The 26148-nt window shown below is 41.7% G+C and overlaps 1 protein-coding gene across 4 annotated transcripts in view; it reads left to right on the top strand.

Annotated features, from left to right (window-relative positions):
• Positions 1-9711: 9711 nt before the first annotated feature.
• cunh10orf67 (chromosome unknown C10orf67 homolog) overlaps positions 9712-26148 on the top strand; it is a 78182-nt gene continuing 61745 nt past the window's right edge. For 3 of the 4 annotated variants that reach the window (XM_007889724.2, XM_007889725.2, XM_007889723.2), the window contains exons 1-4: positions 9712-9941; positions 15136-15256; positions 18957-19100; positions 20465-20539. In XM_007889724.2, coding sequence (XP_007887915.1) covers positions 9844-9941; positions 15136-15256; positions 18957-19100; positions 20465-20539 — 438 coding nt within the window. In that variant the 5' untranslated portion in view covers positions 9712-9843. The remainder of the gene's footprint in view (positions 9942-15135; positions 15257-18956; positions 19101-20464; positions 20540-26148) is intronic. The other variant, XM_007889726.2, reaches the window with a different exon arrangement.

Genomic DNA, 26148 nt, shown 5'->3' with positions numbered 1-26148 from the left:
GTGGTGTCTGTCTGTCTGTGTGTGTGTGTGTCTGTGGTGTCTGTCTGTCTGTGTGTGTGTGTGTCTGTGGTGTCTGTGTCTGTGTGTGTGTGTGTCTGTGGTGTCTGTCTGTCTGTGTGTGTGTGTGTCTGTGGTGTCTGTCTGTCTGTGTGTGTGTGTCTGTGGTGTCTGTCTGTCTGTGTGTGTGTGTGTGTGTCTGTGGTGTCTGTCTGTGTCTGTGTGTGTGTGTGTCTGTGGTGTCTGTCTGTGTGTGTTTGTGTGTGTGTGAGAGGCGCTGCTGATACCTCAGTACGTTGGAATGTGAGATGCGGCCCTGAGGGGCACCAGAGGAGAGCCGATTACGCGCGGATTGCAAAACGGCACAAAAACTGCAACGAGTCAACCGTCTCGGGCATAAAAGCAGATCCCTCCCCTTCCCCTGACACTGTTTGGTGCTCTCCTCTTCTCTCTCCTCTCCTCTCCCATCCCTTCCTCCTCCTCCTCCCATCCCTTTTTCCTCCCCTTCAATCCCCCCCCCACACACACACAGGCACTCACACACACACACACTCACCCCACACACCCACCCCCCCCACACACACACCCACCCCCCCCACACACACCCACCCCACACACACACTCACCCCACACACACACTCACCCCCCCCACACCCCCACCCCACACACACCCCCCACACACACACACCCACCCCCCCCACACACACCCACCCCCCACACACACACACACCCCACACACACACTCACACCCCCCACACCCCACCCACACACCCCCAACACACACACTCACCCCCCCCACACACACACACCCACACACACACCCCCCCCACACACCCCCCACACACACACCCACCCCACACACACTCACCCCCCCCACACACACACACACCCCACACACACACTCACCCCCCCCACACCCCCACCCCCACACACACCCCCACACACACACACTCACCCCACACACACACTCACCCCCCACACACCCCCACCCCCACACACACCCACACACACACACTCACCCCCCCCACACACACACCCCCACACACACACCCACCCCCCCCACACACACCCACCCCACACACACACTCACCCCCCCCCACACACACCCCCACACACACACACACACCCCACACACACACACACCCCCCCACACCCCCACACACACCCCCACACACACACACTCACCCCCCCACACACACACACCCACACACACACCCCCCCCCCACACACACATCCACCCCCCACACACACACCCACCCCACACACACACACCCCCCCCCCCCACACACACACACCCACACACACACACACCCCCCACACACACACAGGCACTCACTCACACGAGCGATATTCCTGCTGAATAAATTTCTTACTGTAATCGCTGACAGCAAAAGCGATTGGGTCTGACAGTGCATTCCTGGTTTTCTTCGACCCTCCCTTTGCATTCTACTACTATCGCTGCTAATGAGGCCAATAAAAACGTGTGCACGAACAGAAACTTGTAGGATACCTGTCAAGGACTAAGAAAGGGTGCGTTTGAATGACACAAGAAGCAGCAAAAGTAAAACTTGTGACCTATTAAAATGTTCATTTGAAACCGCCGCAGGAAATCTGCTATTCTTAACAATGTGTACTATTAATTTAATTTGGGCTCCGCAAGTGATTGTTAAATGTGAGTAAGTACTATTCTGATGCATGATAATGATCAGACTGAAGGATGACTGATTTTACAGCAAGTTTATGGAGAGATAACTTGCACTGGAATACTGGGAAATCCTACAGTCGGTATTTGTTATTTGCAGTAAACGAATAGTGGGAGCGATTGTTCTCATCAAACGGATCATATGGCATTTCATAATAATAATCCTCAGTGCCTTTTTACATCGTTGAGACATCTCAAAGCAATTCACAGGAGATACGGTATTGTAAAGTGAATTGACAATGTATTTGGTGGCCGAAACGCAGCAGACAATTGCTCACAGCAGTGTCCCACAAACAGTCGCGGATTGAGTGACTTTTTGAAGTAAGTAAACTGCTAGGTAAACAGAGGCGTGTAGAGTAAGGAGACTTGCCTAAGGTTTTGCCCTGCCCGGGAATCAAACCTGGGTCCTCTCATTTGTGAGGCGAGCACCTTAACCACTGCGCTACCGGACTCCGCTTAAGGCAGAAAGGGAACAAGGTTGGTTTGAGATCTGGGTTGCTTGTGCTCTAACTGTTTGTGGGACATTGCTGTGCGCAATTGGCTGCCGCGTTCGCCCACAAATATACAGTCAATTCACTTTACAGTCTATTCTGTGAAGCGCTTTGGGACGTCCTCCCGACGTGAAAAGCGCTATATCAAATGCAAGGATTATTATTATTATTATTTGATAGCTGCTGGCATTCTCTCACAGGAAGGCAATGCTCAACCCTTTGAGAATTCCACTCTTCCCATCACAGACCATGGGAGAAACAATGAGGTGGTCTATAACCATCATCTGAACTCCTTGATACATGTTTTATATTACTTTCCTATTATGATTTATATAATTTCAGTTAACACAAGTTATTCTATAATTGATAATTTACACAGTACTACAACAACAACAAAATTACATTTGTATAGGCCCTTTCACGTCGGAAGGACGTCTCAAGGCGCTGGGCAGACAGAGTTTCAGACCCGAGCTGGAGGTCAGGGAGGGTGGAGGTCCGGGGGGGGGGGAGCAGGGAGATCGAAAGTACGATCAAAGAGGAGGGTCTTGAGATGGTTCTTGAAGGAGGCAAGGGACGGGGCAAGGGTGGAGGGACTGCGGGATGGAGTTCCAGAGGGTGGGGGCAGAGTGGCTGAAAGCCCGCCAGCCAATGGTGGGGCGGGCGAGACGGGGGACATGAAGCAGGCCGGAGCCCACTGCGCGGAGTAAGGTTGGTAGGGCGTTAGGAGATCGCAGAGGTAGGGGGAGCAAGGCCGTACGTAGAGGGCTTTGAAGATGAGGAGCAGGATCTTGAACTGTATCCTCTGTGATGGAAAGCCAGTGGAGTCGGGCGAGGATGGGGGTGATAGGGTCATGAAGCCTAGTACAGGAGAGGTTATGGACTGCAGAGTTTTGGATGATCTGCAGTCTATGAAGAGAGGAATTCAGTATTATTTAAGTCCTGATATGGAATTTGATTTAGCCTTGATTTAAAAAATCATAATTACTGTACATAAAATTATCACGGCACTTTTTTAAAAAAATACTAGGGATTGTGATTGCTATCCACAGTATTATTTGTTCTATACATTTCTTCTTTCTAAAGATAGTATTTATAATAAACAGTAACTGTGATTCAAAGTATTGCACCTTTCAGATTATTATGTATTTTATACACTTCAATGTCCTCCTCTAATTCCTGAATTATGTTGTGTGTCAGAGCCCTATCTTTTTCTTTATTAATATATGGGCTTTTCTTTCCCTTTTTGACCCAATTGTTGTGCCAGTATAACTCTGAAGCCAATTGGGTAAGATACATGTGATGGCACTCACTCCCATTTGTTTCTTCACTTCTTGAAGGGAAATGGCAGACTTCTCATTACCTTCCCCAGAATAATGTGGCTGAGATCAGGAGCTCTCCCCACTGGGATTGCAAGCCTGAATCCACACTTCTCCCTGAGGCTGCACATTCATGCTTGTAATTGTTGTGCTTTTAGTCAGCTAAATATAATTTGTTGCATGCTTCAGAGATGTATTCTGGTACCTTCATTGTTTTCCATTTATATTAATGATTCAAAAATACTCATGGGGGAACAATTTCAAAGTTTGATGATGTGATCTAATTTGCAGAATACTTAAAAGGATTAAAAAATATTGATTTTCACTGATTATCTGTTGCATGCCAACAGCTTCCTTTGGCCAGAATCCAATTTCATAGGAGTCTGAAATGAAATTGAGTCAATGTCCAGTGGTTCAGCAGGAGATACATCCGGGTACATGCAGGATGTGGTACCTCTTGCTTACTTATTTTGAAGGACAGTGAATTTTGCTAGTAGCCAATATTCCACTTTATTCACAATACAAGTCAATGCACAATCATCGCATCGTTTTCGGTAAGGCATGGCTGGTGCAGATTAGCTGTTATGTTGTTTTATTTCCAAGTATTGTAACTAATTATGCAAAGTACTTTGGGATGGTTTGATATGAAAAGGCTCTATCACAAACAAGTGTTATTATTTTAGTTGTATTAGAACAGTCTGGATTAAAATGAGAGTTCTTGAAATAGAGGTAAATAAAAGCTAAAAATAGTAATAATCCTTACGTTTGATATAGCACCTTTCATGTCAAGAGTACATCTTGAAGTGCTTAAATGATTTATTGTAAAACAATGTCCCACAAACAGCCATTAAATGTTGTTACATTTGTATAAAGCGCTATAGTAGTGCCATTGAAACTAAGAAGGATATACTGACCTTTGTAAGACCAGTCATGATGACTGAGAACTACAAGAATCTATTTTCTAAATTTAGATTGTATTTAATAATTTTTCATAATTGTGCATAATCATAAATTTTAAGTTAAAGGTCATAAGCCTATGACCATGAGAAATTTCAGAGCTCTGACATGCACCTTCCAGTAAGGGGCTTTGGATAGCAGCCAAGAACACTGCCTGATTTTCTCCTCAAATTACAGCCTGGCTGAGATCAGCGAACTCAGTTATAGACTTTGATTTGAACCTATAATGGTACATATAGCTTATGCCAGGAACTCCCTTTATATACTCAGCTGCAATCGGAGCACTATAATATTATCCAGTTGGGACCATTAAACTAAGATGAAATAGTCAACCATTAGTTCACAGATAATGGTTGACTCTTAAGTGGGTGATCTCCAAACATTACACCAACTCAGTCAAGAAACAAGCTCTTTTTAGGATTTATTTAATTATGATACTTTGCAGGTACTAATAATTTTCGGCCACTTCTGATGGACCTTTACAGAAATTCTCATAGCAATAGTTTGTATTCCTGATTGAACATTACCTTGGTCTTTGGAGTACATATTGTTGCAATAATATGTGTTAATGGCCTTCCTGCCTAATCAGCTCATATACTCCTGAATCATTGATGAGGGTTCTGAAATGGAAAAATGGATCAATAGAGACACTCATGTCCTGTTTTATATGTAGTACAACATAGAGGAAACAGGTACTATTGCACATTTCGATCAGCACCAAACTACAGGATACCTGTTTAACACATCAACTTTTGGCAGGAGTATTGTTTCCTCAGGATATCCAAATTCCTCACTGGATCATATTAAAATTTATGTTTGCGACATTCAAGCTCACACTACCACTGAAAATAATTTTATGTATTTTAAATGAACTCTATTCTTAATGTTTTAATCTGAATTGATGGCTGACACACCAGTGAAATGCTAGGGGAGTGCTGTATTGTCAGAGGTGCCGTCCTTCAGATGAGACATTAAACTGAGGTCCCATCTGTCTGTTCAGGTAGTGATTAAAGATCCTATGACACTTTATGAAAAGAGAAGGGAGTTTCTCTTGGTATCCTAGCCAACAATCTTCCAGATAAAATTGATCATTCACTTCATAGTTGTTTGTGGGAGATTGCAGTGTGCAAATTGACTGTCGCATAAGCCTACAAAATACACAATCTCTAGAAAATATTCTGTGCAGTGCTTTGATATGTTTTGATGATGTGATATGAATTGCAACGGTTGATTTGTCTATATGGTGATGTTCCACCTCTTTAACAGCTGTTAAAATGTCATATATACTACATTTGACATAGCCTGTACCTCGTTACAAAATACTACTGCCAGCATCTAAACAGCATTTGTTAAGGGTATATGTTGAGGTCATGAGAGAGAGTAGTGGATTTACAGGAAGGAATAATTAGACATTGGATTTAAAAGATATTTGCGATTAACTGCCCAGTTGTTTAAATTGTTTAAATTCTTATGTTCTAATTCCAGATTCACATCTACTGGTCAGGAAATCCTTGCAACTATCACAGAATTCGTTTTGGTCAGCTGTGTGATTTGCACATGCGGAAACCCAACAACATGCTTAAGAGTATCCAAACCACAGTGAGAGGTCCCCTGGAGTACTGTGGACCTGCCTGGCACAGAAACTGGACGAGAACAACAACAACAAATTACATTTGTATAGTGCCTTTCACGTCAGGAGGGAACAAGTCTTATTGGGCATAGCATGTTAGAAGTTCTAATTTAATTTGACAATCAAATATTCAGGACACAACATCTAAGGAGATGATTTTCTGCCTGTGGTAATTTTAATGCTAATTTATTGGCATGGATAAGATGCAGGTGGAGAGAATTTCTACTGATTTGCATTTTCTGACATTTCCACTAAATTATGAGGCCTTTGGTACCTTGTAATTGTCTTCAGAAATTGTAAAGTTTCACTGATGGATGCACAGAGTTGGAAGAAGACAGAAGCTCCATTGTAGAGGCAAGGAAGACGGTATGCAATTATGAATCCTGGAAATGAAGACAGACTACTGGAGATCTGGCGATGACATCTGTCAAATACTGATGTACAGATGAAGTGCAGCTGTAAATTAATGTACACAGGAAGTAATGCTTGTGTATTTGAGACAAACTAACATTGGTATGCTGCTTCAGGTATAATTTATGCATAGTGCTATCCAATTTAGTTTTATTCTGGGAAATTGCCTAGAAGGGAAAACATGTTCCAATTTACCAGACATCTGGCATTATGGGGATAACATTTCGTTCAACAGGAGTGATTTGAAAACCTTTGCTAACCTAGACTTCAGCCAAATTAATGTGATTTTGGTGGGATTAAATCTCTGTGATGTGTTTTGCACCTGAAATGTAATCTACTTTTGAGATTCCTAATTGAATCAGAAAAAATGGCAAGTTTTCTGTGCAAGTTACATCTCTCTCTTCTATATAAAAAAAACTATATGCACTACAATGTATGTACCTTGATTTTTGCAGGTTGTTTTCAGCTTTGAGGAGACTGGATCTCTACTTGTAACTTGAGCCGCTCTAATGAAATTAGTTATAGGACAATCCCTCCCAGTATGATCCAAAGTAGCTCCCTTAATTTACATGAGGCCCATGCTTTGAAGTGGCTTGGGGCTTATCTGGAGTTACATGACACTGGGTAAAGAATATTGGCTGAGTAGACAGCTGGTATTCAATGAAGGAACATTTATTAACTACACAGGTTTGTGCATTTCAATGCCTGGACAGTACTCTTAAATGAGTGTTTTACAGTTTTATCCTGACATAAATTGAATTGAGTCTTATTAGAGGATTAAGTCATGCATGTACAGGTGGAAACTTTCCATCAATAAATACAGACATTTGTTGAATAAGTTGATAGATATATATTAACATCGTAACTTATCAAGGTCATAAGTTAGTGCTTATAGCTTCCATGTCATCAACTATCAAGACACATCAAATATGTTGAAGAAATTTCTTGAAAAAATTATTTTAATTTACAACAAAATGTATTGTTCTAGATTTATTGTTTGGCTCATTAATGGTTCTTACAGCATGAAGTTTTCAAATAATGAGGATATTTATTTAGTTTCAAGTTACGAGATGCCATTTTGCTTCTTGCAAGTTTAGAGTTATATAATAATCTTGCATTATAAGGGCAGAGCAGTGGACTATACATATAAATATTTCTCACTGTAATGTAAAATACTTAATAATAATAATAATCCTTACATTTCATAGAACACCTTATCACGTCTTCTAGACATCCCAAAGCGCTTCACAGAATATCCTGTAAAGTGAATTGACTGTATATTTTGTGGGAGAAACACAGCAGCCAGTTGCGCACAGCAGTGTCCCACAACCAGTCATAGATTGAGTGACAAAAAATATATTTTTTTGAGGGATTATTATCCCCGGAAAAGCGATCCACCAATCAACTAACAACCGGGTTCCTACTTACTGCTAGGTAAACAGAGGTGTGTGGAGTGGAGTAAGGAAACTTGCCCAACATTTCGCCCTGCCGGGAACAGAACCCAGGTCTCTCGCTAAGTGAAGCAAGTGCTCTAAACACTGAGCTACAGGCTCTGACCACTGAGTGCTCTAATCACTGAGCTACAGAATTGATTTGGGTGTGGAGGCAGATGGATCGCTGAGTTCTGCCTAGTGGGATCTAACATGTAAAATGAAAGGTAAAATATTTTCAGAACACGGAGAAATAATCCCACATTGCCCATTTTTTTCTGCAGCACACACTTTGTGCATTTATCATCAGCTCTTTGAATGTAATCCAACTTCACAAACATTAAGGCAGTCACATTGTTTCACTTTTGCTAATGTAGCTAAGTGTATATGTTTTATTCTCAATTGTTTTGTTCATACACTAGAATTTAGTACAGCCGGAAATGTGGTTAAAGCATTGTCTTGAAGTTAGTTATGTCAGTTCAATATTATTTCTTATTGAGTATCAATGGAGGGTAACGCTTTTTGAAAACTACTAGTTGGGTAAATTACTGCATAATCCTGATAAAAGGAATATTGCAAAATTGCAGAAGCTGTCTATGAAAAACATATTTTTCACCCACCAAATATACAGTCAATTCATTTTACAATACATTCTGTGAAGCGCTTTGAGACATCTCGAAGTTGTGATAAGGCGCTATATCAAATGCAAGGATTATTATATGATGTGAATTGTTTCTAGCAATAAAAGTGCTGGAAAGGTTGATGATGAAGCTTTTCATACCTCGGGGATGATTACAAAGTGACACCAGATCCTTTGATCTAAAAAAAAAGTCAGTGCGTCACATTGGCTGAATTTTTAATCCCTGATTCTCATCAAGAATAAGGACAGTATAATTTTATAAGGTGCTTTAGCAGGGAATATCTCACAATTTTTGCAACGTAATTACAGCAAGTAATTCAGTTTCTTAGCACTGACACATACAACATCTTACAATATAACTTGTAACAATTTTGAAAACTCTGCTTGTATGTATGTATAGGGTGAAGGGGACAGGACAGGAATAGGTTACCTACCGTGTGTGTGTGTGTGTGGGGAGGGAGGGAGGGATGGAGGGGGGTGTGTGGGTGGGAAGCTACATCAGTTGATTTTGTGGGGCAACAGAAATTTCTTTTTAAAAAAAAAGCGCAGGAAGGCACGAAACTGAACGATTTGCAGGAAACCCGCCCTCCCGGTGCTGCAGCGAGGAACAGTCATAAATTGGTCACTCAATCCACGACCTGGGAGCGGGGGGCCATGGCACGGATGTGGGTCACTGCGGCCGTGCGCGATTGGCTGCCGCCTTTTCGCCCACCAAACGCACAAGTCCCCGCACTTTGCGGTACATTCTGCGAAGCGCTTGGACGCGACAAGGCGGCGACATCAAATGCAAAGGATTATTATCACGTCATCTATTTGCGTACGATCGCTATTATCGCTATTGCCTTCGCCCACAAATATACAGTCAATTCACTTTACAGTGTGTTCTGTGAAGCGCTTTGGGACGTCCTCCCGACGTGAAAAGCGCTATATCAAATGCGAGGATTATTATTATTATTATTATTACCGTTTGAGCCCGTGGCTCAGGTAACCTGCAACCCCCCCCCCCACCCGGGCTTTCATCCCAGAACTGAGTCTGCGCACTGCACCGTGGGTGGGGGGGAGATGGTGGTGGTGGGGTGGGGGAGGGTTGCGCATGCGTGCTACCATTTTGACGCAGGCGCAGACGGGTTCGGGAGGGAGGGAGGGAGGGTGGTGGTGTGTGCGCTGTGGTGCGGTCTGGTTGCTATGGTGACGGCGGAGGCTGGAGAGGCGCCGGAGTGAGTGAGTGAGTGAGAGAGAGAGGAGAGAGAGAGAGAGCGGCCCCGAAGAATGGAGGCGGCGAGCGATCCCATGAAGACCATCTACAGCAACGACGAGGACCTGCTCGAGCTCCTCGCCTACTCGTTCGGGGAGGGCTGTTTTCCCGTGTAACGTATCAAAAGATTTCTATCTGCCGCACCGGGGAGAGGGGGCGGGTTACTTTCTGGCTGTCGGCCCTCTCGAGCCGAAGGCTGAGCGGCTGCGACGCGCCCCCGGCGGCCACGGTGCGGCTCTCGGAGCAGAAGTTTCCGCCACGGACTCAAAAAAGTTTGTGGCGTCTTCTGTTTATCTCCGCTGCGGGTGTCGTGTCGGCCGTGGGGGCTGCGAGTCGGCGCTCTCGCCTCCCTGAGTCAGAAGGGGTTGTGGCTTCAAACCCACCCCCCACCCCACCCCCACGTCGGGACTTTGAGCGCACTTAAGGTGTAAGCTGACACGCCCAATGACGACGACAACAGACTGCACTTGCGAAGCGACCTTTCGCGTCGGGAGGGCGTCCCAAGGCGCTGGACAGTCGCGGACTTGGACAGGGGAACAGGGGTTTGGGTTTGGGAGGGAGGGCAGGGGGTGGGTGGGGGGTGGGTGGGGGTGAGGGTGGGTGGGGGGGTGGTGGGGTGGGGTGGCCGAACGCGCGGCCGAAGAGCAGGGACGCGAGACGTGTTTTGAAGGAGGCAAAAGGAGGGGCGAGGCCAAGGGACTCGTGAGATGGAGTTCCGAAGGATGGAGCGGGGTTGGGGGGGTGGGGCGCGGAGGGGCTGAAGGCCAGACCGCCGATGGTGTGGCGGGCCGGGCCGGGCCGGGCGGGGGACACGGAGCAGTCCAGAGCCTGCGGACCAGAGGTAGTGGACGGGTTAGTATGGGGTTGGCAGGTCATAGAGGTAGCAAGGGGCAGGGCCGTAGAGGGTCTTGAAGGCAAGGACGAGGATTTTGAATTCTATCCTCTGGGGGATGGGGAGCCAGTGGCGGAGTCGGGCGAGAATGGAGAAGATGGGGTTATGGACCCTGGTGCGGGAGAGGACACGAGCTGCAGAGTTCTGGATGATCTGCAACTTGTGGGAGGGAAGAGTTGGGAAGGCCGACAAGCAGGGAGTTGGCATAGTCGAGCCTGGATGAAATGAATGCGGGCAATAATAATAAAAATCCTTACATTTGATGTAGCGCCTTATCACGTCTTCGATGCGTCTCAAAGTGCTTCACAGAATATACTGTAAAGTGGATTGACGGTGTGTACTTTATGGGCGAAACATATGAGCGTTTCCCTGAGGGGAGAGGCAGTGGTGGAGCCGGGCAATGTTGCACAGGTGGATGAAGGCAGAGCGGGTCATGGCACGGATGTTGGATAGAAAGGACAGTTGAGGGTCAAACAAGATGCCAAGGTTCTGGACTGGCTCAGTGAGGTGGAGTCTGAATCCGTGGATGATTCTGCCAGTGCCTGAGATGCGGAGGCGCTGACGGGAGCCAATCAGGAGAGCCTCGTTCTTGTTCATATTCAACTGGAGAAAGTTAGCTCTCATCCAGGACTTGATGTCTGACATTCCGTCAGGACAGCAGCGGTCCTGGAGACTGAGAGTGGAGGCAGAAAGATAGAGTTGGGTGTCATCCGCATACGTATGGAGGTTGACCCCACATCAGCAGATGATTCACCAAGAGGGAGCATGTAAATATTGAAGAGGAGAGGACCAGGGACAGAGCCCTGAGAAACTCCAGCACAGTGTTGGGGGGGTGCTGCATTGTAGGAAACCCGTACTATGGATGAGGCATTAAAACAAGATCCCGTTTTCCTGTTCAGGTGGATATTAAAGATTCTGTGGTACTATTCTAAAAGAGAAGAGAAATATAAAATTATCATTCACTTAATGGCTGTTTGTGGGACATTGCCTACAAAATGCAGTAAATCCTGTGAAGTGCTTTGAACTGTTTTGACAATGTGATAAAGCATTGTATCAAATTCAAGAATTATTATCTTCTTTTCCTCTTTCTCTCCCCCATCCCTTGTTATATTCACTCTTTCCCCTAGCTTTCATTCCATATTCCCCTTGTCTCGTTCTATCTCTCCCTTTTTTTCTATCCTTTCCATTTCCTCAATCTTGTTCTCTCCTTCTCACTCTCTTCCTCATTACCCTGTTTTCTGCTCTTTTTATTGCCCTTTTCTCTTTCCTGTTTGGCCCATGTAATGTCATTTTTCTGTATCCCACTAAAGAGTGTTAGATTTTTTATCCCATGAAATAGTGGAGTCCTGTATCTTACAATCCAATACAAAATTACATTTGAATAGCGCCTCTCACGTTGGAAGGATGTCCCAAGGCGCTGGACAGCCAGGGATTTGGACCCGAGGAGTGGGGAAGCAGCTTACAACAACAACAAGATTACATTTGTATAGCGCCTTTCACTTCAGGAGGATGTCCCAAGGCGTTGTACAAAGTACAGCATTTCAGACCTGAACTGGGGTTGGGGGGGTAAGGGAGGGGAGGCGAAGGGGGGGTTGCCAATGGCATGGTCAAAGAGGAGGGTCTTGAGGTGGGACTTTAAGGAGGGGTTGAGGCGGAGTGACTGGGGGATGGAACTCCAGAGGTTGGGGGCAGAGTGGCTGAAGGCTCTCTCGCTAATGGTGGGACGGGGGACGTGGAGCAGGCCAGAGCCGGCTGAGCGGAGGGAACGGGCGGGTTGGTTGGGGATTAGGAGGTCGCAGAGGTAAGGTGGGGCGAAGCCATGGAAGGCTTTGTATGTGAGGACCAGGATCTTGAAGGACAGGGAGCCAGAGGAGTCGAGCGAGAGTGGGGGAGATGGGTTCACGGAGTTTGGTGCGGGAGAGGCCACGGACTGCAGAATTCTGGGTTATCTGCAGCCTGTGGAGGGAGGAGTTGGGGAGGCCGACAAACGGTGTTTGCATAGTCGAGCCTGGAGGTGATGAAGACTTAGTGGTTAAAGCACTCGCCTCACAAGCTAGAGGACAGGACAACAACAACAACAAGATTTCATTTATAGAGCGCTTTTCACATCGGGAGGACGTCCCAAAGCGCTGGACAGTTGGGTCAGGACCCGAGCAGGGAAATGGCGGAAGGCCTGGCCACTGATGGTAAGGCGGTTGGGGCGGGGGATGTGGAGCAGACTGGAGCCAGAGGAACGGAGGGTACGGGCAGGTAAGTAGGGGGATAGTAGGTCAGAGAGGTAGGAGGGAGCAAGGCCGTGAATGGGGATGAGGATCTTGAATTCGAGGACAGGGCGAAAGCTTGAGCAAGTTTACTTACTCCACATGCCCTTGTTTACCTAGCAGTAAGTAGGAACCCGGTTGTTAGTTGATTGGCAGATCGCTTTTCCAGGGGTAATAATCCCTTCNAAAAAAACAAAATAATAATAATTTGGTCACTCAATCCATGACTGTTTGTGGGACCTGCTGTGCGCAATTGACTACCGCGTTTCATCCACAAAATATACAGTCAATTCACTTTACAGTAAATTCTGTGAAGTGCTTTGAGGTGTCTCAAAGACGTGATAAGGTGGTATATCAAATCCAAGGATTATTATTATTTTATTATTAAGTATTTTACAATACAGTGGGAAAGATTACATTTATAGTCCACTGCTCTGACCTTTCCCCATACCATTTTATATTTTAAATCCTTCATTGTCCAACCCCTTTGGATGTCCTCCCGACGAGGCGCAATATAAATGCAATTTGTTGTTCAAATATTTGATTTTCTTTTAAAAAATATTTTGTTTCTGTTTCATTCATTTTTGGTGGAAAATTCCATATCCTAACAATGTTTCTCTTATTATTCCCTTTGATATTTGGTCACAAATTGATACCCTCAAATTATCAACTCACCATCCAATAGAAATGATTTTGAGAGAGCTCCTCTCTTCCAGTGAAATCTGTTCCAGTTTCTCCAGTCCTTCCTCATATGCATAGATTCCAGTATTCTCCTAATGACTATTCTCTACCCTCTCCATTGCCTTGATGTCCTTCCTAAAGAGGGGATTTTTAGAACTAGACAGAAAAAACCAAAAGTGGGTTAACCAATAATTTATACAGATTTAGCATTTTATCCTCCAAATAGAATACAATCGATAGAGTAGCTGCAGAGAAACTATTTCGTCTGGTGAGGAATCCAGACCAAGGTGGCATAATCTTAAAATTAGAGCTAGGCCATTTGGGAATGAAATCAGGAAGCATTTTTTCATGCATAGCTTCGTAGAAATCTGGAACCCTCTCCCCCAAAGGGCTGTGGGTAGTGGATCCATTAAAATTTTCAAGACTAAGTTGGATAGATATTTGTTAGGTAAGGATATTGAGGGATTATGGGCAAAGGCAGGAAATTGGAGTTGAGATACAGATCAGCCATGATCTAATAGAATGGCGGAACAGGCTCGAGGAGCTGAATGGTCTGCTCCTATTCCTATGTTTCTGTTATTTGCACATGTGCAGCAAAGCAGGAAGTGATGTTGAAGGTGACTCAATGACCTGGAAATTGGCCATTTTAGCATAAGACTACTGGCGGCATTTAGTAAGCAAGTGAGCAAATGCATGTATACATAATGAATGTGGTCCACAGTGCAAACGTGTATTGGAAACTAATTTGTGTGACAGTGAAGGGTGTTTTGAATAATTGAACCAGAAATAGATATATTTAATGATTTATATTTATATTATGCTCAGGGGTTATATTTGTTTGTTAAACATAATTTAGAAAATGAGCCTAAGTTCAGAATGTCTAACTTAAAAATAAATTACACCCTTCTAGTTTCATTGGCATGAGTCTACTGTTTTCTTTCTCCATTAATCTCATATCCTTTCTCTTAATGGGGTGCCCAAAACTGCACGCAGTACTCCAACTACTCTAACTAATGTCTTGTACACATTTAATATGCTTTATTGCTTATAAATAAGATACTCCATATTTAAAACCAGAATCTCATTTGTGTTGTTAAGGTAACTTCAACCTGCATTCCAACCTGCAAAGATATATCCCTCTGTTTCTCAACATCATTGGAAGGTTACAATTTAGTATACAGTATACTTAGTTTTATTCTCAAATGTAATCCAACGCATTTCTCAACATTAAACTACTTCTGCTAAACTATTTATGGTCTTGACTTAACTTAATCATTCTTTTTCAACCCTGGCAAAGTACTGCGTTTCAGGCATGTTTCTCAATACCAAAACGTATAATGTCAAGAAAATAAGACCCAGGTTTATTTAAATCATGTTACAGTGTAATGCATGTTCCCTTCTTTTCTGGAAACCTGCAAAGAAACACTGGAATTATTCAATGTGGAAGGCATGTTTTATATTTTTTCTTCTAGTTCTGGTCTCTCAAATGACCTGAAAATAGGTTTCTTTAAAACCGATCATGCAACTCAAACAGATGAAAGTGAAATATTGGCTCTGAAAGAACTGAGTGATAGCCTGGCATCTGTATTTAAGGTACTTGACTCATTTAGTAAACCAAGAACACAGTAAAATGTGATCAATTATATTATGTAACCTATTGTTTCCTGGATTCTATTCACTCCAAAAAACACAGCTTGCGACAATAATCCAATAATAATAGTAATAATAATCTTTGCATTTAATATAACACCCCATCACATTTTAGAGACATCTCAAAGAGCCTCACAGAATACTCTAAAGTGAATTGACTGCACATTTTGTCAGCAAAAACGCATCCACATCCAGATCCAAAATTGTGTGGAAAATAATCGCTAAATGGAAGTTTGATATCACACTGGCCTATAATTGCCCATCAATGCCATTTGGAAAATGTACTGTTCAGTAGCTGCAGACTTCACCATCTCAAATTTTATCAAACAGTTCAGTAACCTGTTTACAAGAAGCTTTAACCGGAGCAAAAAGAATTCAATAGTCCCTTCTATTGGGTATGTAATAATAATAATAATAATAATCCTTGCATTTGATATAGCGCTTTTCACGTCGGGAGGACGTCCCAAAGCGCTTCACAGAACACACTGTAAAGTGAATTGACTGTATATTTGTGGGCGAACGAGGCAGCCAATTGCGCACAGCAATGTATTGTGTTATTGGTTCGCTCAGAAATGGTGTTGCAACCTGAGTTTTCAATTGTTTGTTATACAGTTTGGAATAGTTAAGTGCATCTACCGAGGTCTAGCAACACAGAATATAAAAGAGCAGTATTTGTGGAATCAGAATGCTGAAAATGAAAGCAGACAATGTCATAAGCAGTTGTGTGTTTCTCCACTAGTTAGTTTTTAGATGAGTTTGTAGTGCATAATCATTTGTGACTGACGATTGTAATTGAATTTAACAAATTATTCCATTAATAGAAGTGTTAGTATATGTTTTATAATAAATCTTGTGCATGGCAGTGTCTTTTTTTTAGACTATTTGTTTGAGGAAAGCCATAGGGAATGTGAATAAGGCCATAACACACAGACAAACACAGATTTCCTGTTTAGAAAAGGTTGAGCCCATATTTCCAATGCAGATTGACAAATATCTAAGAAAATACAGTCAAACCTGTCTTCAACAACCACTTAGGGAGTAGTCAAAAATTGCCTTTATATTTATATTAAAAATTGCCCTTATATATATTTATATAAGGGTGGCCTCTGATTCATTGTGCGTGTAGATTTGTGCCTGGGCTGTTTCAGGATGGTTATTAACGTTGTGGTTTATTGAGCAGGTTTGACTGTAATATTGAAGGGCACGGGAAAGATTAGGGAGATGGGATTAGAGTAATTAGCACCAACACAAGTTAGGAAGATTCAGGTGCCAGTCAAGTTATTTTTTCTCAGAAAGAGAAATAGAAAGGTGAATCACTCATGCTACTGTTGTGCATTTTGTGCCCCACGACTGAAGAATAAAATGAATATTTCACATATACAACGCATACTGAAAATGAATGAATGTCTAAGAAATCCCATATGCAATAAATAATCATGAAAATCTATTTTCACCCCCCTCCCCCCAACACTTAAGGCAAGTCATAAAAAGATTTTGCATCCACCTCTGAGATAAATTGATTATTCACTTCATGTTTGTGGGACAGTGGTGCGTGCAAATTGGCTGCAACATTCACCTACAAAATACACAATCACTATATTTTAGACGTCTAGAAGACGTGAAAAGCACAATATCAAATGCAAGGATTTATTATTATTATTACGTTAAAGTAAATCCTGTGAAACGTTTGAGATGCCCTCCTGAAGAGAAAGGTGCAATATCAAATCCAAGGATTATTATCTTTTTTAATTTAAAAGAAATTAAGCTGTCATTGGCCCAGCTTTGTATTATTCTCTGTGATTGGTGTTTTAAATAAATTTGACAACTGTAGTGCTTTACAAACCACCACCTTAATTGTGATTCTATACCATAACCAATCACAGTGAAATGAATGAACAATTTTACCTGGGGAATTATTGGCTGGACACTGGGTGAATTATATTTAATATATGTGTGAAAAACAAAACGTTTTCTCATTGTACTGGGAATTGACTGGGGATGATTACTCAAGCTTTTTATACAAAGCCTCCAATATGAATATCATTACACTAGCAAAATTATTCTTGAGCTTAGTTATACCAATCATTATAAAAACATCTACAGTGGAATTGAATTGCAAATTAGCATCTTAACTTAATATTCAGATCATAGTTGGTAACTGGTTGAGCATGTCTCTACCATAACAGAAGGGTGGCTATGCACAGCTCATGTCCTTCAGTGTTCCACATCATAACTCAAATTGCTTATCTAACTTGTGATAAGTTTAGGAGCAAAAATCTCTGCTCTCAGTCATTATTGCTGCTACTTGAATCAATAGAACGAAGAGAGAAGATTTTTCCACCTCAGCTGAAATATTTGTTGCAAGATACTATTGGCATATGAGGTGACAAGTGTACCTAAATAAACAGAATTGAGCTCATTCTTATTCCCTCAAGAAATCATGCCAAGGTTTTTTTTTATATTTTGGAACTTCAATAGAGGTAGTTATCAACAACAGCAATTTGCATTTACACAACGCTCCTCACGCAGGGTAGTGTCCCATAGGGTCCCAGACACCAAATTAGGGTCTGCATCGTCCAGGTTGCATGTTCAAATTTTAAAATCCTACAGAAAATGCAACAGGGCCACTTTGGCAACTGTTTCACCAGTGTCAAAGCGTTTCCTTCTGCCTTTTGAGACATACCTTAGAATAGCTCAGTGGTTAGAGCATTTGCTTTGCAAGCGAGAGACCCTGGTTTGATTCCCGGCAGGTCAAAACTTTGGGCAAGTTTCCTTACTCCATGCACTTCATAATAATCCCTCAAGAAAAAAAATAATAATTTGGTCACTTCAATCCACGACTGTTTGTGGGACACTGCTGTGTGCAATTGGCTGCTGCGTTTTGCGCACAAATATACAGTCAGTATATACAGTATATTCTGTGAAGTGCTTTGAGATGTCTCGAAGACATGAAAAGCGCTATATCAAATGCAAGGATTATTTATTATTATTATTACTTTGGAATAGCAGAAAACAGCATGGAAATGTTAATAATGGACCTGCAATCCCAATATTTACTTCAAATGGAGACCTCTTCAAATACTAGAATTCAGATTTTTTAAATCCCCATCCCCTGTTTTTTTGTAAGGCTATTTTAAGGATTGATGTATATTGCAATTTTATTTACATGAATTATTAGCTTGGCATTCTGCCAAATATTAGATTCCTGAGATGCATGCTTAATGCAATAAAATATTGTACTTCTGCATGTCACAGAAATCAGTATTCCACATACAGTATGATGTTTATGTTGAATCAAGTTGATGCTTAAGAATTATATGAAAGTCAATGTTTAAGTTGCAACTTGGGATATTGTGAATATTGTGAAAAGCAGCTGAAAGGAAACCTAATACATTTATAGAAATTTTGGAGACTGCTTACACAAGTTCCCTTAATAAAAGTTAGTTGCAGGATATTGCTATTTTTATGGAACTTGTATCTCATTTACATAATCAACTCAAACATATCAAATTATTGCTTCATCTTGAATCAAAGTCATTTAACATTCTTTTTTCTAAGACAAAGTTTTAGCAACTGTTTCAACCACAGTGTGGCTAGCTATTGAAAAGTGTTTGTCATATTAGAACTATTTTGTCTTTTTCAGGAAATTCATGTGGTTAAGAGAGACTTGGAATGCAGCAAGATGTCTCTGGAAGCAGGCTATGATTTGAAAATGCAGGAGCAATCCTTAGTCTTATACAAAAGGATGAATGATCAGATTACTGTTCTTGAGACATTGCACAGACAGGTAATAAATAAATATGTTCTTTTTAATTATGCGTGGTACCATCTGCAAGGTCTTTTAATATTCCCTCTTACCCTCCATATGATTTGCTTGGTCTCCTTTTGTTTCTATATTCCTCCCAGTCTCTGTTCTTACCACTGCCCTTGTCATTACATAAGGCAAGCCATTCTGTTTTGTTTCAGATTGGTGGTAACCAAATTAAACTATGGTTACTTCACATCAAAATAACTGTTTTGTAATGTACTAATTAGCTCTTTGAATAGACTACACATTTTTCAGTAGATCTATCAATTAACAGTGCCTCACATTGTATTTCAGTTAATTTTCTTTCCTATCGCTTCAAATTTGGCCTCGAGTCCAAAATCTGTGATTTGTGACCTTCCTTCCTCCCCTTCAATCCAGATATTGAATTCAGTTGTAATTGCTCACTGTTCCTGTAATGCAATCTTATCACCAGATTGTGTTCATTGGTCATAACTATTGCATTTATATTGCATCCTTCACATAGAAATACGTCACTAAGCACTCCAAATAGATGGAGTCAGATGCAGAGCAATGGAGGAGGGGGAGGATGAGGTAGCCATAGGCTTGATCAAAGTGTTAGTTTTTAGACCAGATTTAAAGATCGACAGAGCTGAAGGGATAAAAGATAAAAACAGAAAGTTTCAGAGGATAGTGGAGGAGCATCGTTAAGCATCCTTTTGCCTGACTTAGATGGTAGCACTCGCCTCAGAGGGTTGTGGGTTCATTCCCAACATCAGGACTTGAATTCATGGTCTAGGTTGATAATCTAATAGTTCCTGGGACAAAAAAATCCTTGCATTTGATGTAGCGCCTTATCAAGTCTTTGAGATGTCTCAAAGTGCTTCACAGAATATACTGTTAAGTGAATTGACTGTATATTTTGTGGGGAAGCACTGCATTGTTGGAGGTGCAATCCTTAGGATGAGACATTGAACTAAGGGCCCATGTGTCTGTTTAGATGGCCATTTAAGATCCCATGCTCTGTTTCATCCACAAAATACAAAATCACAATACTTTACCAAAAATCATGTGAAGCTCTTTGAGACTTTCTTCCGGCTTGAAAGGTGCCAAACAAATCCAATAATTAATATTATATGTTGTTATAGGCTCAGCCACTGATGGAGTTGGTGGGCTCTGCACAGCAGTCTCAAGTTAGCTGAGTGGAGGGGCCAACAGAGGAGTGGGATAGGAGAAAATCACAGAGGTAGGGAGGCGCTAGACTAGAGGGATTTATAGTTGAGAGTGAGTTGAATATGGTTTGTTCCCTTAAAATGAACCAATAAAGAGAAACAGTATATCAGCCATTGAAAGTATCTGCTTTTTTGCTTTAATTGTCATTGCAGAAGATTCAAACCTTATGCTCAAGTTTTAAGCAGCAGCTTTCAGATGCATTAACAAAGATGAAGGCTGAATACAAGGTTTGTATTGATGGATCTACTTAACATTACATTGAATACTGGGACTATAGATGGTTTGAAAATGCTAACAGAAATATTTTTAACAAAAGAAAAATCACATTCCAGATTGTAATCCTGTTGATCTAATTTATGCAATCATCAGATTTTTCCACTGTATTCCGAAATTAAATTTTGTACATATTATAGTGTTTCTGATGCCTAAGTATTGCGCTTCACATTGAAGTATTCTAATTTTCTGTTCTCTCAAATGTTTCTCTGATCTGTTAGGGAGGATATTCCAAGTGGAAGACATTTGAAACCAATAGAAACAGGAGTAGGTTATTTGGGCCATTGAGTCTGGTCTGCCACTTTGTGGCAGCTCTTTGTCCATGCTGCTGCCATGTGATGGTAGGACCTCCAAATGGTCCTCAAGTGCGTTTTCTCTAAACTGACCTTAACAACTCAGATTAGGGGTTGTGTTAGTCATGAATGACAGAAGTTGTCCTTCAATAGCCTTTCCAAATATTTCTCAAGGCCAGCCTTGGGGAAAGGGCAGACCTATGATATAATATTTCCTGGAAAAATCTGTCATTCGTTTAGAATTTCTGTTGGTTGCAACACATTTGACTTCTGTATATATTATTGTAGAGCAAGAAAGATTTCCAGTTGCTAACACTAACTTACAGTAGCTGACATTACAGGGACTACAGCTATATTGGTTAAAAAAAAGTCCTATTCTAAACATTGATAACAAAAACAACAACTTGCACTTATATAGAGCCCTCTACGCGGGATGCCGTCTCAGAGCGCTTAACAGTGGCGGAACCTGAGTCAACAACAACAAGAAGATTACTTTTGTATAGCGCCTTTCACGTCAGGAGGACGTCCCAAGGCGCTGGACAGAATACAGCATTACAGACCCGAGCTGGGGTCAGGGGGGGAGAAGGGAGGGGAGGGCAAGGGGGGGTGGCCGATGGCATGGTCGAAGAGGAGGGTCTTGAGGCGGGACTTAAGGAGGCTAAGGAGGGGGCGAGGTGGAGTGACTGGGGGATGGAATTCCAGAGGTTGAGGACAGAGTGGCTGAAGGCTCTCCTGCCAACGGTGGGGAGGTTGTGGAGGGGGATGTGGAGCAGACCAGAGCCGGCTGAACGGAAGGAACGGGCGGATTGGTAGGGGGTTAGGAGGTCACAGAGGTAGGGTGGGGCAAGGCCATGGAGGGCTTTGTATATGAGGACCAGGATCTTGAACTGGATCCTCTGAAGGATATGGAGCCAATGGAGTTGGACGAGAGTGGGGGAGATGGGGTCACGGAGTTTGGTGCAGGAGAGGACACGGGATGCAGAGTTCTGGATTATCTGCAGCCTGTGGAGGGAGGAGTTGGGAAGGCCGACAAACAGGGCGTTTGCATAGTCCAGCCTGGAAGTGATGAAAGCATAAACAAGAGATTCAGCGGCCTGAGGGGTGAGGTAGTGATGGAGTCGGGCGATGTTACGGAGGTGAGGAAAAGCAGAGCAGGTCACGGCTTGAATGTGGGGAAGAAAAGACAGTTGAGGGTCCAACAAGACACCTAGGTTCCTGACTGAGTCAGAGCCGGGTTGAGGGAAAAGTGATCATATGCACGGTCGAAAAGTAAGGTTTTTAGGCACGACTTGAAACAGGGGAGAGAGGTGGCAAGGCGAAGGGATTGAGGGAGAGTGTACCAGAGTTTCGGGGCATAGTGGCTGCATGCTCGACCTCCAATGGTGGAATGGAGGGTGCGAGGGACAAACAGGAGGCCGGTGCCAGTCGAGCGGAGGTGCTGGGTAGTGGATTGGGGAGTGAGGAGATCGGAGAGGTAAGGAGATGCCCGGGAATGAAGAGATTTGAACACAACTGTGTGGATCTTGAAGTCGATCTGTTCATTGAAGGGGAGCCAGTGGAGTCTGGCCAGAACTGGTGAGATGGGGATACAGAGTTTGATCCGGGTAAGTATGCGGGCAGCAGAGTTCTGAATGAGCTGGATTTTTTGAATAGTGGAACTGGGGAGACCGAAGAGGAGTGCGTTTGAGTAATCCAGGCGGGAGTTGACAAATGCATGCACAAGAGTTTCGGCTGCATTTGGGGTAAGGTATGGTCGTAGGCGGGCAATGTGGCGGAGGTGGAGGAAGATGGTCCTGGTCAGAAACCGGGTGTGGGGGAAGAAGGAAAGCTGGGGGTCAAACCGGATGCCAAGATTGCACACTGGTTCGGTGAGTCTGAGGGAGAGCCCAGGGAGGTTTAGGAGTTCTTATCCGCAGAAGTGAAGGCATTGACAGGAGCTAAGGAGTACGACTTCTGTCTTGTCCACATTCAGTTGCAGGAAGTTTGTTCTCATTCAGGTCCTGTTATCTGCCGGACAAGCTGATAGAACATCGGCAGACCTGGATTTGATACTAGAGGAGGCAAAGTAGATTTGTGTGTCATCCGCACACATGTGGAAGTTCACCCTGTGTCTGCGGATGACATCGCCAAGAGGGAGCGTATGGATGAGGAAAAAAAGAGGACCAAGGATGGAGCCCTGGAGTACCCCGCAAGTGACCAGGCAGGGGCAGGAGGAGAAACCATTGGGTTTAGTATTCTTGAAATTCACATACTGTACTTCCATTTTTCTTGATGATGTATATTTATATGGCAGAGCAATATAGTAATTTAAAATTGCATTTTTATATTCAATGAATTGGATACAAATCAGTTTGCCTATGGCTGAATCCAAATATGTGCATTGTCACTCGAAAACCCATTAAAACTCAAATATGCAAATTGGTGATATTCAGTCAAAATTATGAATTCTCACTTTAAAATATAACAATAATGTATTTTAAAGCATAATTCAAACAACAAATAATAACAAATTACATTTGTTAAAGTGATGAAACAAAAATTAATGAAGATGTCTTCTATGTATTGATAAAACTTAAGAGTTAGACCAAGTAGGTGGCCCAGTTCTTTACTGTGTTGATATAATAAATAATAATAATTACTGTTGTTGATGTACTGGTGTGGTGTGATATGATGTGTTTTGTTGTGTTAGACACCTGGCTAACCCCCAAAAAGTACTTAATAGATTATTAAGGACTTTCATTATTAGCCAAAGATACTAAGCAAAGATCTCTCAGAAAGGGGAAATTTGTGTGGTAGGTAATCTGGGCTGAATACATAATATCTGTGCCTCTTAAGAAGAGCTGAAGAGTGAAATTAAAATTAGTTGCTTGGAAGAAGAATGGAAAATAATATTTGGTATGGAAAGATTTTTAAAAAATAACTTATGGTTTAATCAAATTTGCTGAGTTTGACCATAAAAACAAATACTCGCCTGTATATCCCAACTCTTTTGTTATGATCTAACAGGTAGTTAGGAGAAAGGATAGATTTTTAACATCAAACAGTACAATTGATTGTCCTCCATGCTGTCTTAGGTTAATAATTATCTGAAACATAACTATAGTTTGTATGGAGAAATATTAGTGCAACACCAGGCTCTCAATCTAGATGAAAATAGTGAGTAACAGAAAAGTTAAAAATTTAGAATTTGTCAATTTTTAATGACCTATTTGTCAGTTTTATAAATTCCAGGTTGATCAACAAAATTGACCTCTCTGCACTAGGGTACTTTATTTTAGAGATTTGTCAGGCAGGGAATTATCACAATCCAGTTGTTAAATAAATTATGCAGAACAATAATTACAGGATTCTGACCAGAAATAATGGCTGTATAAAGTTTAAATCAAATAAAGACTGCTAAATATCCAATCAAAAAGGGATAATGCATTAAACATGCAATAAATTAAATGCAATTTTCTAAGTAAATAGGTATAGTTCTGGGAACAATATTTCCTTATAATAAATGCACATAAGCCTCCGTGAGAATCTATCATAGACATACTCTTTCCTAATTAAGAGTTATTAATTTGAGTAAGCATAGGACATTGTAAGTGTTTATTAATCATTCTAGCCATCTGTTACACCAATCTAGATGGATTTACTATACGTGGAGCAAAACAAAGCTTGAACTGTGGTATTTACATATGTGGTTCTCAGATGCTAAAGAAGAGATTGAACTGAGTTTTGTAAGTTATTACCCAGGTCTATGTTCGTAATTCCAAATTAAATCCTCCTGATAGGTATGCAATTTCCTGTACTTCCTTTCAGTGGTTAATTTGGCACAGTGCCAGTAAGGCACCTAATTTCACCCCCTCGATTCATAGTGTCTGTGCTCAAACAGTGCTTTGCCCTGTCTGTTGCTCAATACTATCATACTGTTAGGTCCTAGTTCTGTAAATATGATTGATATGCAAAATATGCAATTAATAGGTTGCTCATCTTCCCTCCTGTGATTTGTTCTTTGTTATTGTGTTTATAGCTTTAAAACTATTAACTAGAGGTCACTTGGTTTCTAAATGGCAAGAGTAGAAACAGACTAAAAGCAGCATGTGGCCGTCACACAAAGAACAACTGTATCTGCTTTGCCATCTTGTGGCCATTTGACAAATGGGTTTCTCATAGACTCACCCCTGTGATGTCTCTTTGTAATCTTACATCCGTCTCTGGTGCCTATCTAATGATAAGCTTTACTTCAGTTCACTGAGCATCTTTTTAAAAGCAATAATTTCTTTGATTAAACTCTTGTGATAATAGTGAGTTTTAGCTCACAATGAGCACAATTGTTTTTAAAAGTCATTTGAAGGGTGTATGCTTTTATTAATAAGGCTTATTCAGTGTTTCTTTGTATAGATATGTCAAGTGACTTCTGATATTTTATTTCTAAAATATTTTAGGTTTATACTGAAATCAAAAAAGTTTTAGATATTAAATGAAAAGATGTATTCAGATCATGAATGATGAACATATGTGATGATTAAAATAGAGAGACATAATGATTTTCTGACTATTATTTCAGTTGGATACATTTTTTCCTTCCTTTGCCCATGTCCTTTTTAAATTCTCTCATCTTCGTATGTACTTTTGCCCATTTCGCCCTTTGTACTTTTCGCCAACAAAATACAGTCACTCCACTTTAGGTTTATCTCGTGAAGCACTTTGAGACATCTCAACAACGTGATAAGGCACTATATCAAATGTAAGGTTGAGGGCAAGACTATATCCTGCAAGGACAAATTATTGCATTCTTATACTCTCAACCTGTGGTGTAATTTAATACTGTAACATTGTTATCTTTGACATGATATACATAAGTAATTATGTAGAATACAGTATTCTTTAGGGTTAGGACATCAGAACTTATGAACAACAAAGACGTTTGACTGTAATCAAACATCATGTATTGTTCCAACAATGTAGAGTATTTGGAAAAACAATTATGTAATATATTTAATGTAATTCATGATACTTTACTGCTTATAATAATAATTCTCGCATTTGATATAGTGTTTTTTACGTTAGGACATCGCAAGTGCTTCACAGGATTTACTGTAAGGACTCTGAGACTCTTCCTGTGTGAAGGGCCTATTTAAATGCAAGTAGTTGTTGTAAAGTGGAGTGACTATGTATTTTGTAGATTAATTTCGCAGTGTTAACACTGAACTATAATGATCATTTATACACTAGTAGAATGTTCCAGTTAAAATGGTACACCTCTCCAATCATTTGATGGT

The sequence above is a fragment of the Callorhinchus milii genome, unplaced genomic scaffold, assembly GCF_018977255.1.
Source record: "Callorhinchus milii isolate IMCB2004 unplaced genomic scaffold, IMCB_Cmil_1.0 Scaffold2, whole genome shotgun sequence".
In the NCBI taxonomy this organism is placed as follows: domain Eukaryota; kingdom Metazoa; phylum Chordata; class Chondrichthyes; order Chimaeriformes; family Callorhinchidae; genus Callorhinchus; species Callorhinchus milii.
The sequence above is the reverse complement of the archived record's forward strand: the minus strand, read 5'-3'. Positions and strand labels throughout refer to the sequence as shown.